Source organism: Acanthochromis polyacanthus, chromosome 5 (assembly GCF_021347895.1).
Source record: "Acanthochromis polyacanthus isolate Apoly-LR-REF ecotype Palm Island chromosome 5, KAUST_Apoly_ChrSc, whole genome shotgun sequence".
NCBI classification, from domain to species: Eukaryota; Metazoa; Chordata; class Actinopteri; family Pomacentridae; genus Acanthochromis; species Acanthochromis polyacanthus.
The window spans coordinates 5,133,026-5,143,183 of record NC_067117.1 but is presented as its reverse complement, the minus strand read 5'-3'; the positions used below and the strand labels follow the sequence as shown (position 1 = coordinate 5,143,183).

General features: G+C 41.8%; 1 protein-coding gene across 1 annotated transcript; it reads right to left on the bottom strand.

Moving 5' to 3' along the window:
• Positions 1–1,241: 1,241 nt before the first annotated feature.
• Positions 1,242–8,789, bottom strand: LOC110958743 (1,25-dihydroxyvitamin D(3) 24-hydroxylase, mitochondrial). Its single transcript, XM_022205419.2, has 12 exons — positions 8,309–8,789; positions 7,988–8,178; positions 7,762–7,855; positions 7,583–7,676; positions 7,088–7,179; positions 6,653–6,764; positions 5,420–5,565; positions 4,573–4,739; positions 3,292–3,370; positions 2,953–3,150; positions 2,205–2,316; positions 1,242–1,728 (listed from the first exon to the last, which is right to left on the bottom strand). The coding sequence occupies exons 1-11, from the start codon at positions 8,564–8,566 to the stop codon at positions 2,206–2,208; spliced, it is 1,542 nt and encodes a 513-aa protein (XP_022061111.1). The 5' UTR covers positions 8,567–8,789; the 3' UTR covers positions 1,242–1,728; position 2,205.
• Positions 8,790–10,158: the final 1,369 nt, after the last annotated feature.

Genomic DNA, 10,158 nt, shown 5'->3' with positions numbered 1-10,158 from the left:
TTAATATTTTAATGTTTGTTGTTATCTGTCTGTTTTGTTTACTTTGATGTTTGCTGCTGCCTCTCTTGGCCAGGAAGAGAATTTGTGAAAGAGGTCTCGATCTCAATGGGTCTCACCAACCACTGGCGTCTTTGGAATGAATCCATGTTTGGACTTGGATCTCCTTTGTTCTTTCCTTCTTACGTTCTCCTCTGAAGATTGTTTCTCTGAATGACTGAGCTTCTCCCAGTCCTTCCCAGGTCCTCTCAATCACTGATGACTGATCAGGAGTCAAGCACCTCTTTGCTGCTACCGGTGCATTCTGGGAAGTTTAGTATTTTGTCCCATGTCCTGAGATTCAGCTCAACAATATGTATGGAATTTCTCAGTGCAACTGCAGATTTTTTTTCAATTGCTTTATAAAATTTTCATAAAAGGGTAGTTGGGATGGGCTGCACAGTGGCTTAGTGGTTAGCACTTTCACCTTGCAGCAAGAAGATTCCCGGTTCAAATCCCGGGGTGGGCCTGGGATCTTTCTGCATGGAGTTTGCATGCTCTCCCTGTGCATGCGTGGGTTTTCTCCGGGTACTCCGGCTTCCTCCCACAGTCCAAAAATATGCTGAGGTTAATTGGCTACTCTAAATTGTCCGTAGGTGTGAATTTGAGTGTGCTTGTTTGTCTGTGTATGTAGCCCTGTGACAGACTGGCGTCCTGTCCAGGGTGTCCCCTGCCTTCGCCCGAGTCAGCTGGGATAGGCTCCAGCACCCTCCGCGACCCTAGTGAGGATAAAGCGGTGTATAGAGAATGGATGGTAGTTGGGATTTTGTTTTGAACATAAATTCCTCAAGGAAAGAATTAGGATTCATGTTTTCTTTATTCCAGGCCTCTAAAATCCTCCAGTTCAAACCACTGACTTGGCCACATCAAGGCTTGAATGTTTAATTTTAAGGAATCAACAGCTAAGCGGTTTGGAACCACTACTTTACACAGTAAATACATTATTCTAAACACAGGGCCCCCAGATGTTGTTTGAATCTGTGTCGAAGAGATTTTTCTTCATCTGAAAAGGATTTTGTTGTAGCTTAGCTTGAATTTTAATTAGCCAAACTCTGACCTTGTCTTCATGCATTAGCACCAAGTTCAAAAAATGAAGTTTTTTAAGGTTTATTTAGCTCCATTGCTCAAGTTATAAAAACTCCCAGATAACTCAAAGGTTTAACTCCAAGACTTGGCAGTTTGAAAATGAACACAAGTTATGTGGCTTTGACACATTTATTAATGCATTTATTCAAGTGAATAAAACATGTCTCTATGTAAAACAATGAGCATCAATGCAATATTATAACAGGACATTATATACACAATAGGAAATAAACATATCCATGAGCTATATATAGATATATATATATCTATATATAGCTTGTTTTATTTAACTTATAAGTTATTACACAGAAAAAGCATAAAGTCGTTTCTACATTCTACATGTAAGAGATTGACAATTTGAAGAGACAGCTGCCTTGGTACAACATTCAATTTGTACATCACAACTGGTATTTTGGTCAGTCATTAACAGTCATAAGTAATAGCTTTAAATAAGTTTGAGGTATTTATGGCACGATTACATGAAGAATAATTTCTGGGGTTTTTCTATTTACAGAGCAGCAATACAGGGAGTCACTGAAGCTTCAGGAGCGTGGCAGCAGAGGAACCGACTTCTGTCGCTACGTCCGGACAAGCTGGATATGGAGTCTGAAGGGGAAAGAAAAAACAAGTAATCAGGCTGAATGCAGAGTCTTCATGTTCTTCTGACAGGAGGTGAGAAAGATAGATAGAAGTCAAATCTCTAAAGAAATAAAGGAACATTTGTTTGAGTTAGATCTAAACGCTGATATCACACTCGCATCAATTTGTTTGCATAATAACATGAAATGAGAGAAAGATTGAACCTTCTGGTAACAAAATTCACCGACGACAACCTCTAACTCTCAGTGACGAGCATGTTTTATCAGCATTTCACCGTTTCACATGGGATTATGTCTTCATTTTTCCGGTTTTCACTGTTCACAGCCAAGAAATACTCTACCATACTCGAAAAAAATGGCAAAATGTCGTCTTTATAGTGCTGGTTGGTAGATTTTCCAGTCTTTACGCTTAGCTGTATGCCTTCAATAACGTCATATTTACTGAACAGATATGACAGTTAAATCATTTCATTCCCTCCTTACCTCATCTCCTGATAAAGGCCACTGGCAGTTCTCTTTTGGGAACCAAAACCCCTGAATGGATCACGTCCAGCGGCTCATTATCTGTCGCCACGATCTCAAAGTCTCTGATCAGCTGTGAGAAAGACGAGAAACAAACATCAGTTTCGTTGGACGGCAGCACTTCAAAGTGGGGAATTTAATGAACCAAGTGCTCGTGCACGAGTTTAACCCTCCTGTTGTCTTCGTTTACCGGCACCAAAAAATAGTGTTTCCTTGTCTGAAAAAATTCCAAAATTCTGCAATAAATTCATCAAAAATTCTCAAAATCTGCAAAACCTTCAGGATGAAAAGCCCAATAATTCCCTGAAAGTTTTATTTTTTAAAAATCCACCAAATTTGGCAAGAAAATTCTTGCAAATATTTTCAAAACAATTTGTAAAAATCTTCCAAAAAAATCTTACAAATATCGAAAGTGATTACACACATATCAGTAAAACTTCTAACAGTTTCTTTAAGAACATTCACAAAAAATCAACCAAAATCCAGCGAAATTCGCTGGATCTTGGTTGATTTTTTTGTGAATGTTCTTAAAGAAACTGTTATTTTTTTAAGATTTCTGTTTTTCCTCCAAAAAATGTTCAAAAATTTCCCAAAAATGTTGAAAATGTGGACATAAATATATGTTTTTTTCCCACATTTTCAAACTTTAAAACGGGTCAATTTGACCCGCAGACAACAGGAGGGCTAAAGGGACTGGTACTGCTCGTACCCAGCACATGGCCAGCTGTAGCTGCAGCTCTGCCAGCCGTCGGCCGATGCACATCCTCTTTCCGATGCCGAAGGGAACGTGGGTGAAGGCGTTGATGGTGCTGTTCTCCCGCAGCCAGCGCTCAGGTCTGAACCGCTTGCTGTCCTCGAAGTACTCCTCGTTGGAGCCCAGTGCGTGAGTGTTGATCATTAACACCGTCTGTGAATCGAGAAGCAATTAAATCCTTTGGCTTTAGCAGCATAACTGTGCAGCTAAATGATACAGACAGTACTGCAGAATATGAGCCTGAAGACTTCTGCTGATGTCAGATGTATGGCAACTAATAACTGATCCACTTACTCCTTTTGGAATGGCATAATCTCCCAGCACAGTGTCTTTGTCCAGGGTCCTGCTGGTGAATGGGACTGATGGCGATAACCTGTGAGCATTAGAAGAAACCCATGGGAATATGGCCTCAGTGAAGCTGTAGCGTAGCATGTGTGTAATAGGAGCTAATCATAATCCAGTGGTTTTTCACAGTGCAAGATGAGGTGAGGTCAGCGGTCATATGCATTCTACGGGTGATGTATTTATGGCGGGGCCTGAAATTAGATGTTCGACAACTTGTGATCGCGCTGGAAGATGGGAGAAAGCGGAGCCTGTAAGGCCCAGGAAGAGATCTGAACGTGAGCACATGGTGGATTTGAAGCTTGGACCACTGGCTGTTGCTGATCACGCCACCATATCTCAGGAGGCTTGTTTTTGAGCCAGTCATGTGTGAGAGGTCTCCCTCCTAATCTCCAAGTGGAATCAGACAGTGAATCTGATTGACGATGACGACTCTCTAGATAAATCAGGTTTTTCTGTACATGCTGTGCCATTTCATGTGATGTAATCTTTTTAAACTTTTATTGTTCGTTTTTGAAGCTCTTAACGATCTCGCTAGACTTTATTTATCGGAGCTTTAAACTTTGAAGGACCAATAAAGAGCCCTGAGGTCTTCCAATCAGCGGCTGCATTAACACTCGTGTCGTCCTGCGGGTCTAAACTGACCCGGTTTAAAGTTTGAAAATGTGGAGAAAAAATATATATTTTCACAGAGAAACTTCTGATGTCCACATTTTCAATATTTTTGGGAAATCTTTGAATATTTTTAGGTGGAAAAAAGAAGAAATGTTAAGAATGTAAAAAATATTAGAGGTTTTACTGATACATATGTAATCACTTTAGATATTTTTAGGCTTTTTTTGGGAAGATTTTTACTTTTTTTTTTGAAAATATGTAAAAGAATTTTCTTGCCAAATTTGGGGTATTTTTTAAAATAGAACTTTTAAGGGAAACTTTTAAGGAATTATTGGAATTTTCTTCCTGAAGGTATTGCAAATTTTGTAAAGTTTTTTGCTGAATTTTTTAATTTTTATCAGACAGGGGAACCATATTTTTGGTGCCCGTAAATGAAGCCAACAGGAGGGTTAATAACTGAAGTCAACTCTGGTCTTCTAACATCTGGACTATGATGACACAACAGTAAGACAACCGCGTCCAGTTTAAGTTTGGTTTAAAGCTACTTCCTTGTTTCCGATTAGAGCTTTGGAGCTTTCTACAACATTTTCCTGTCATGCTGCTGCTGCGGCACCGTACCTCATGGACTCCTTGAGGCAGGCCTTCAGGTAGGGCATGCTTTTGAGGTGCTCTCCACACGGGTTCTGGTTGGGAGGTACCACCGCTCTGATCTCCTGCAGCAGCTTCCTCTGAGCGCCGGGGTTACGTGACAGGTTGAAAATAAACCACAGCATACTGTTGGCGGTCTGAGAAACGTAAGCACAGCGAGGGAGAGAGAGAGAGAGAGAGAGAGAGAGAGAGAGAGAGTGAGAAAAACATGGAAGGAGGCAGAGAGGAGATGTCATTTAGTGAGGCAGCTACTCTAAGTGCATTCCTCAGTTGGGTCCTGGAAGGAACTGAGAAATGTTTGAGGTTTCTCAAAGCCTGCTCAGTTACATCCACACCACACTCATTTTCCGCTTCTGAAGCCCTGTAACCGCGGCTCCTGTTTGTTTTAGAGCCCAAACAGTTTTCCCACTTGAAGGAAAATAGGCGAAAGGTAAAACGCTTAAAAGGTGAACCCGTGTTCGTAAACATGCAGCGGTGTGCTTCAGCTCTACGACAATGACATTTTTCTGATTAAACAACAACAAAAAAAGCTATAATAGGGGCAAATACAAAAAAATGCTCTTCAGAGATCAATGCGAATCTCATGCAGCATCTGTATAAAACTACAGCTGGCAGCCATTAGCTTAGCTTAGCATAAAGAATGAAAATGTGAACCTAAAAGTCGCAGCGTTTGTTTGTTTTTTGAGGAATAACAAACGGCATTTCTGTTGAATATAGAACATCAAACTAATACGGACGAAAGAGGTATCAGTCTGCTTATATGCCTTCCAAAAAGAAAGCAAATCAGCGTGTCTTTGCAGTGCGAAACGTAACCCACCGTCTCGACTCCTCCGATCTGCAGCTCGGTGATGGCGGCGTAGAGCTCCTTCTTTGACAGAGAGCTGTGATGTAAGATGTCGCCGATCAAATCATCGGGAGCTCTGACGGCATTCCTCTTCAGCTTCTTGTCGATGTAGACTTTGGCTGAGGCAACAAAAGGCGGTAAAGGCGTCAATATGCTGATTTGAATCTCACCACTTCTGTTTACATTTAGCAAACTGACCAGTAATGGGGAAGTTACTAAGTCAACATCCGTCATGCTCCTTTTGGCTACTGAAGACGTCTTTTTTCTGTGGTGCATGTATTAAACAGCATCGCATTTATTCACATTTGCAGATTATCTGGCCTCTGAGCCGTTAGGTCTCGTGCTGCTTTGAAACCTCACAAATCAAAGGTTGATTTTCAGAGCTGACAAGTAGAGCTGAAACAATAAGTGGATTAATCGATTAGTTGATTTACACAAGCTCATCAAGTAGAAAGGGACACATATTTGCTGAGTTCAACTTCTCCTGTGTGAGGATTTGCTGCTTTACTCTACATGATTCTTTCTTTAAAATTAAGCCCTGGGGCCGTGGAATTTCTTTTAATGGACTCCGATACCATGGTAGCAATATGCCCCGATTATAGCGCAGTGTTTGTAATCTGGATTATGTCACCATTAAGTGTGCCCTCGGTGCGTGAGCGTGGCAAGCTGCCCTGGAAACAATGCATTAGAAAACTTGTCAGTGTGTAACTCTGCTGATGATGTGCTTCCTGCGCAATCTGACTTGTTGTTACTTGTTTGCTTTGCCGACTGTTATCACAGATGAGCGTCTTCTGAATCACATGACAGAAAACGAGCCGCACGAGCGACGCGACGAGAAACACACCGAGGAGAAAAACAACGTCGCTCCGTACTCTGGCAAAGTTTGCCACCAGATATCAGGACAGTGTGTTAGTGTGTGCTCGTGAGGGGTTGGAAGCAGCATCGTCTTCCTCCCTCCACCCCCCTCACCTCCTGCTACTACAAATATTTGGCATATTTCTCCCTCTTGGGTCATGCGGTTTACTACATCTCTGGCTACCCTTTACCCAGAGTGCCAAGTACACAAAACGCAGAGGAGGCACCCGGTTCAGATCTGGCTCCCTCTGTACTTTCCTATCAATCCTCTGACTCAAACCGGTTTGTACCTCGCAGAAAAGTGGCTTTGTGAAACGAGGCTCATCAGGGTGCAGTGTAAACTATATCTACCTGTGCTGAAGATGCGGTCCCACGCCGCGGTGTGGTCTTGCCATGTTTTGGTGTTTAATCTCTTGTGGAGGTTGACAGGTGTGACCATCATCATGCCAAACGTGCTCATCATCTACAGAGGAGACAAAAGGAAACAGAACACGGATAAGGATTTGCTGTAATCGTCGTCACCTCACTGAAAGTCTTCTCAAGCCCCTCTGTTTGTTCTTGCACCCGCTGCCCTTTCAGACCTCTGTGAGGCTTTGCTTATCAACTGTGGATAGTATTGGTTTGTCCCAGTAAATCCCAGTAAATACAACAGCAAGAGTGTGAGTCAGACGCTGAGCTGCTGGAGTGAACCCGGTGAACTCTGAAGTCTCTTCTCACAGATCATCTCAAGTGTCCTCTCTCTCAGTTCATACCGTTCCCGCTAGAAGTGTAACAGCTGGCACTCACTGTTTTCACAGCTGTGATGAAATTCATGGCCTCCTCGTTGACTTCCTCCTGCAGCAGACCAAACCTCTTGTCGTAAAGGACGAGACAAATGGCTGAGAGACAAAACAGAGCAGAGCGTGGGATTTAGGACACCTTATAGTGCTCAGAGAGACAAACAGAAGCTCAAGACTTATTTCTATACCTACATGTCACATCACAGATAAAACATTAGTTTTCTCAAGTTAGAGCTAACAGAATAATATAAAAACACTGTTGTACAGCTGATTCTGTTCCTCTAAGTCTTTCAAAGAATTGTTCAAGTCATTTTTCATGCAAAAATGCCAAATGTTGACTGCAGTTTGTTGGGATTTCCTTCTTTTCTTTGTCTCAAATTCATTAAAATGTTCGTTAGAATGTTGCTCAGACACAGCAGTGAAGATGAAAAGATTTCCAGTTTTCATTATTTTATACAACGAAATAATCTTTGACTAATGTGAAAAGGAAAGCAGAACTTACTCTCAAACGACCATTTATTCAGTTCGAAGTACAAATCCTCAATCCTCCCATTCACGTTTATGTTTCCAATTCTGTCAACAAAGTCCATCGAGACCTGTTTAAAGCACAAAAGTCACTCTGAGAACACGAATAACTCCAAGACATAACTCAGAGTATATTTCTAAGCATCAGACTCTTACCTCGTTTATTTTGCCATCCAGTTTCACCACTTCTGTCGGCTTCATCAGCTTCTGTTGAAACACGCTCCTCACTCTCTGCCACTCTTTTCCCTCCCTGGAAAGAACAGTTTTGGGTTCCCTCTGTCAGTGCGCTTTAAACCGATACGTTTGCGCGCCTATTTTGCGCTTCAAACCGCGTCCTCTGCGAGTGATTGTTAAATAAACCGAGAATGGAGAGCCTACTTACAGAATGAGGAGTCCGTACGCCTCGTCTCTCAGGTCTCTGTATGCTTTCCACGGTTTGATCTCCAGCCTCTGAGGATAATTTCCCTCCTTCCTATAGAGCGCCTCCAGCAAGCAAGGTGCGCCAATGTGCACCGACTCAAAGGAGCCCAGCTTCATCCGGAAAATCTTGCCGAATTTCTTATGATAATCAATCTAAAAGCAGATTCAAGCGGTTAATCATTTGAGGGAAATCTGAATGGAATGAAGCTTTCTTTGAATAAATGGAAAAAATATTCCAAAAAGCGCACAATAACCGGAGAAGCAGATTGTGATAATACTGTACCAGCGCCTCATGCTGCCTCCTCAGTCCTCCTTTACACAGCAGCTCCACCAGGCTGCCGAACACAGGGAAGTTGGTGGGTCCCGGTATCGCGTCCAAGCTGTGCGCTCTGGAAGCAGCGTGAGGACACGACGCAGCCTCCGCAGCATCCTTCTCCTCCAGGACGCACACTGAGGATGTTGGCTTGAAGTGCTGCAGCCCCACAGACTTCTTCCTCAGCAGCTCGACGATCTGCGGAACCTTCTGGATCTGCGCCCTCATCCTCGGATCTGTCTTTGAAAATGGTGATGTCTAACAGTGGATCTCTGTTTCTCGGATTGGGTTTGGGGGGATTCTCGTTTCTTGGAGGTGGCACACCTTACCACATTATATATACCCTGAGAGTGCTTATTCCCGTCGCGCACCGAACCAATCAGGGACGGGTCTTGCATGGTGTGGCCGTCGAGCCCACCATTCATTTATGGATCCACTGCTGGAGGGATCGTATGACCCCAGATAGACCGAGGAAATGCCCTTGCCCCCCTCGCTTTTTAAATAAACACGCAGGCCACGGCGGAGGTGACGCGGTTCGCTTGAACCGTGTTCCACAGCGACCCGCGATTGGAAGAACCGAAACTCTGGCAAAGCAAATACTACTGCCACACTTCTGCGCCGAGCAAATATTTGACTGATTGCAAGTTGCGTGTTTGCTCTCTTTGTGTTTTGGAGTGTGTGTTCTTTGCGGAGAGGTGAAGGGGGGTAACGTGGGGGTTTTAAGTGCAGATCTCTTTCTGCATCTTTGCTGTCATTGTCTATACACATTCTAGTTTATATATATATATATATATATGTATATATATATATATGTATATATATATATATATATATATATATACATGTGTATTCCATTCCTACATATTAGGGCTTTTGGAGTAGTTATTGCAGGAAATTTCAAAAGTCCATGTGAACAAAAATACTTTTACATCACTCTGTAGCCTCAAAAGTGAAATTTTCCAGGGCAAAAGTTACCAATAAGCGCATGTTTTAATGGTAAATTCAGAATGTGACGAAAATGTAAAGATGAATTTGACAGTTTCAAACCTTTAATTTTAATCTGATTCTAATCTGAACCTTAAAACCAAGTCTCAACCCTCAAACAGCAAAAAATATTGTTTCCTCATCTGAGAAAAATCCAAAAATTCTGCAAAAAAATCCCCAAACTTCCGAAAATTTGCAAAACCTTCAGGAAGAAAATTCCAGTAAATCCTCAAAAATTTCCCTTAAAAGTTTTATTTAAAAAAATTTCCCGACTTTGTTAAAAAAATTCTTGTAAAGGTTTTCAAAAAAAATGAGTAAAAATCTTCCAAAAAAAATCCTAAAAATATCTAAAGTGATTACATATATATCAGTAAAGCTTGTAATGTTAAAAAAGAAACATTTTTAACATTTTTTTCACCAAAAATGTTCAATAATTTCCCAAAAATGTTGAAAATGTGGACATCAGAAGTTTCACTATGAAAATCTGTATATTTTCCACATTTTAAAACTTTAAAATGGGTTGATTTTGACCCACAGGACGACACCAGGGTTAAAACTCTACTGAACGTTCACAAATCCCAGAACAATTAAGGCCCAGAATAAATCTGTGATCTGTTCAGAGAATACAAACCCAGCAGGACTCTTAGATCCAAGGACTCCGGTCGGCTAGTCCAGACCAGGAGAAGCAGCATTTAGTGGAACAAACTGCCAGTGGAGATTAAACTTCCACCAAACGTAGACACTTTTAAATCCAGGTCAAAAACATTTCTTTTCCTTTAACTCTCTGCCCCTCACTGTGATGCTCTTAATGTTTCATGTAAAGCACTTTGGATCGT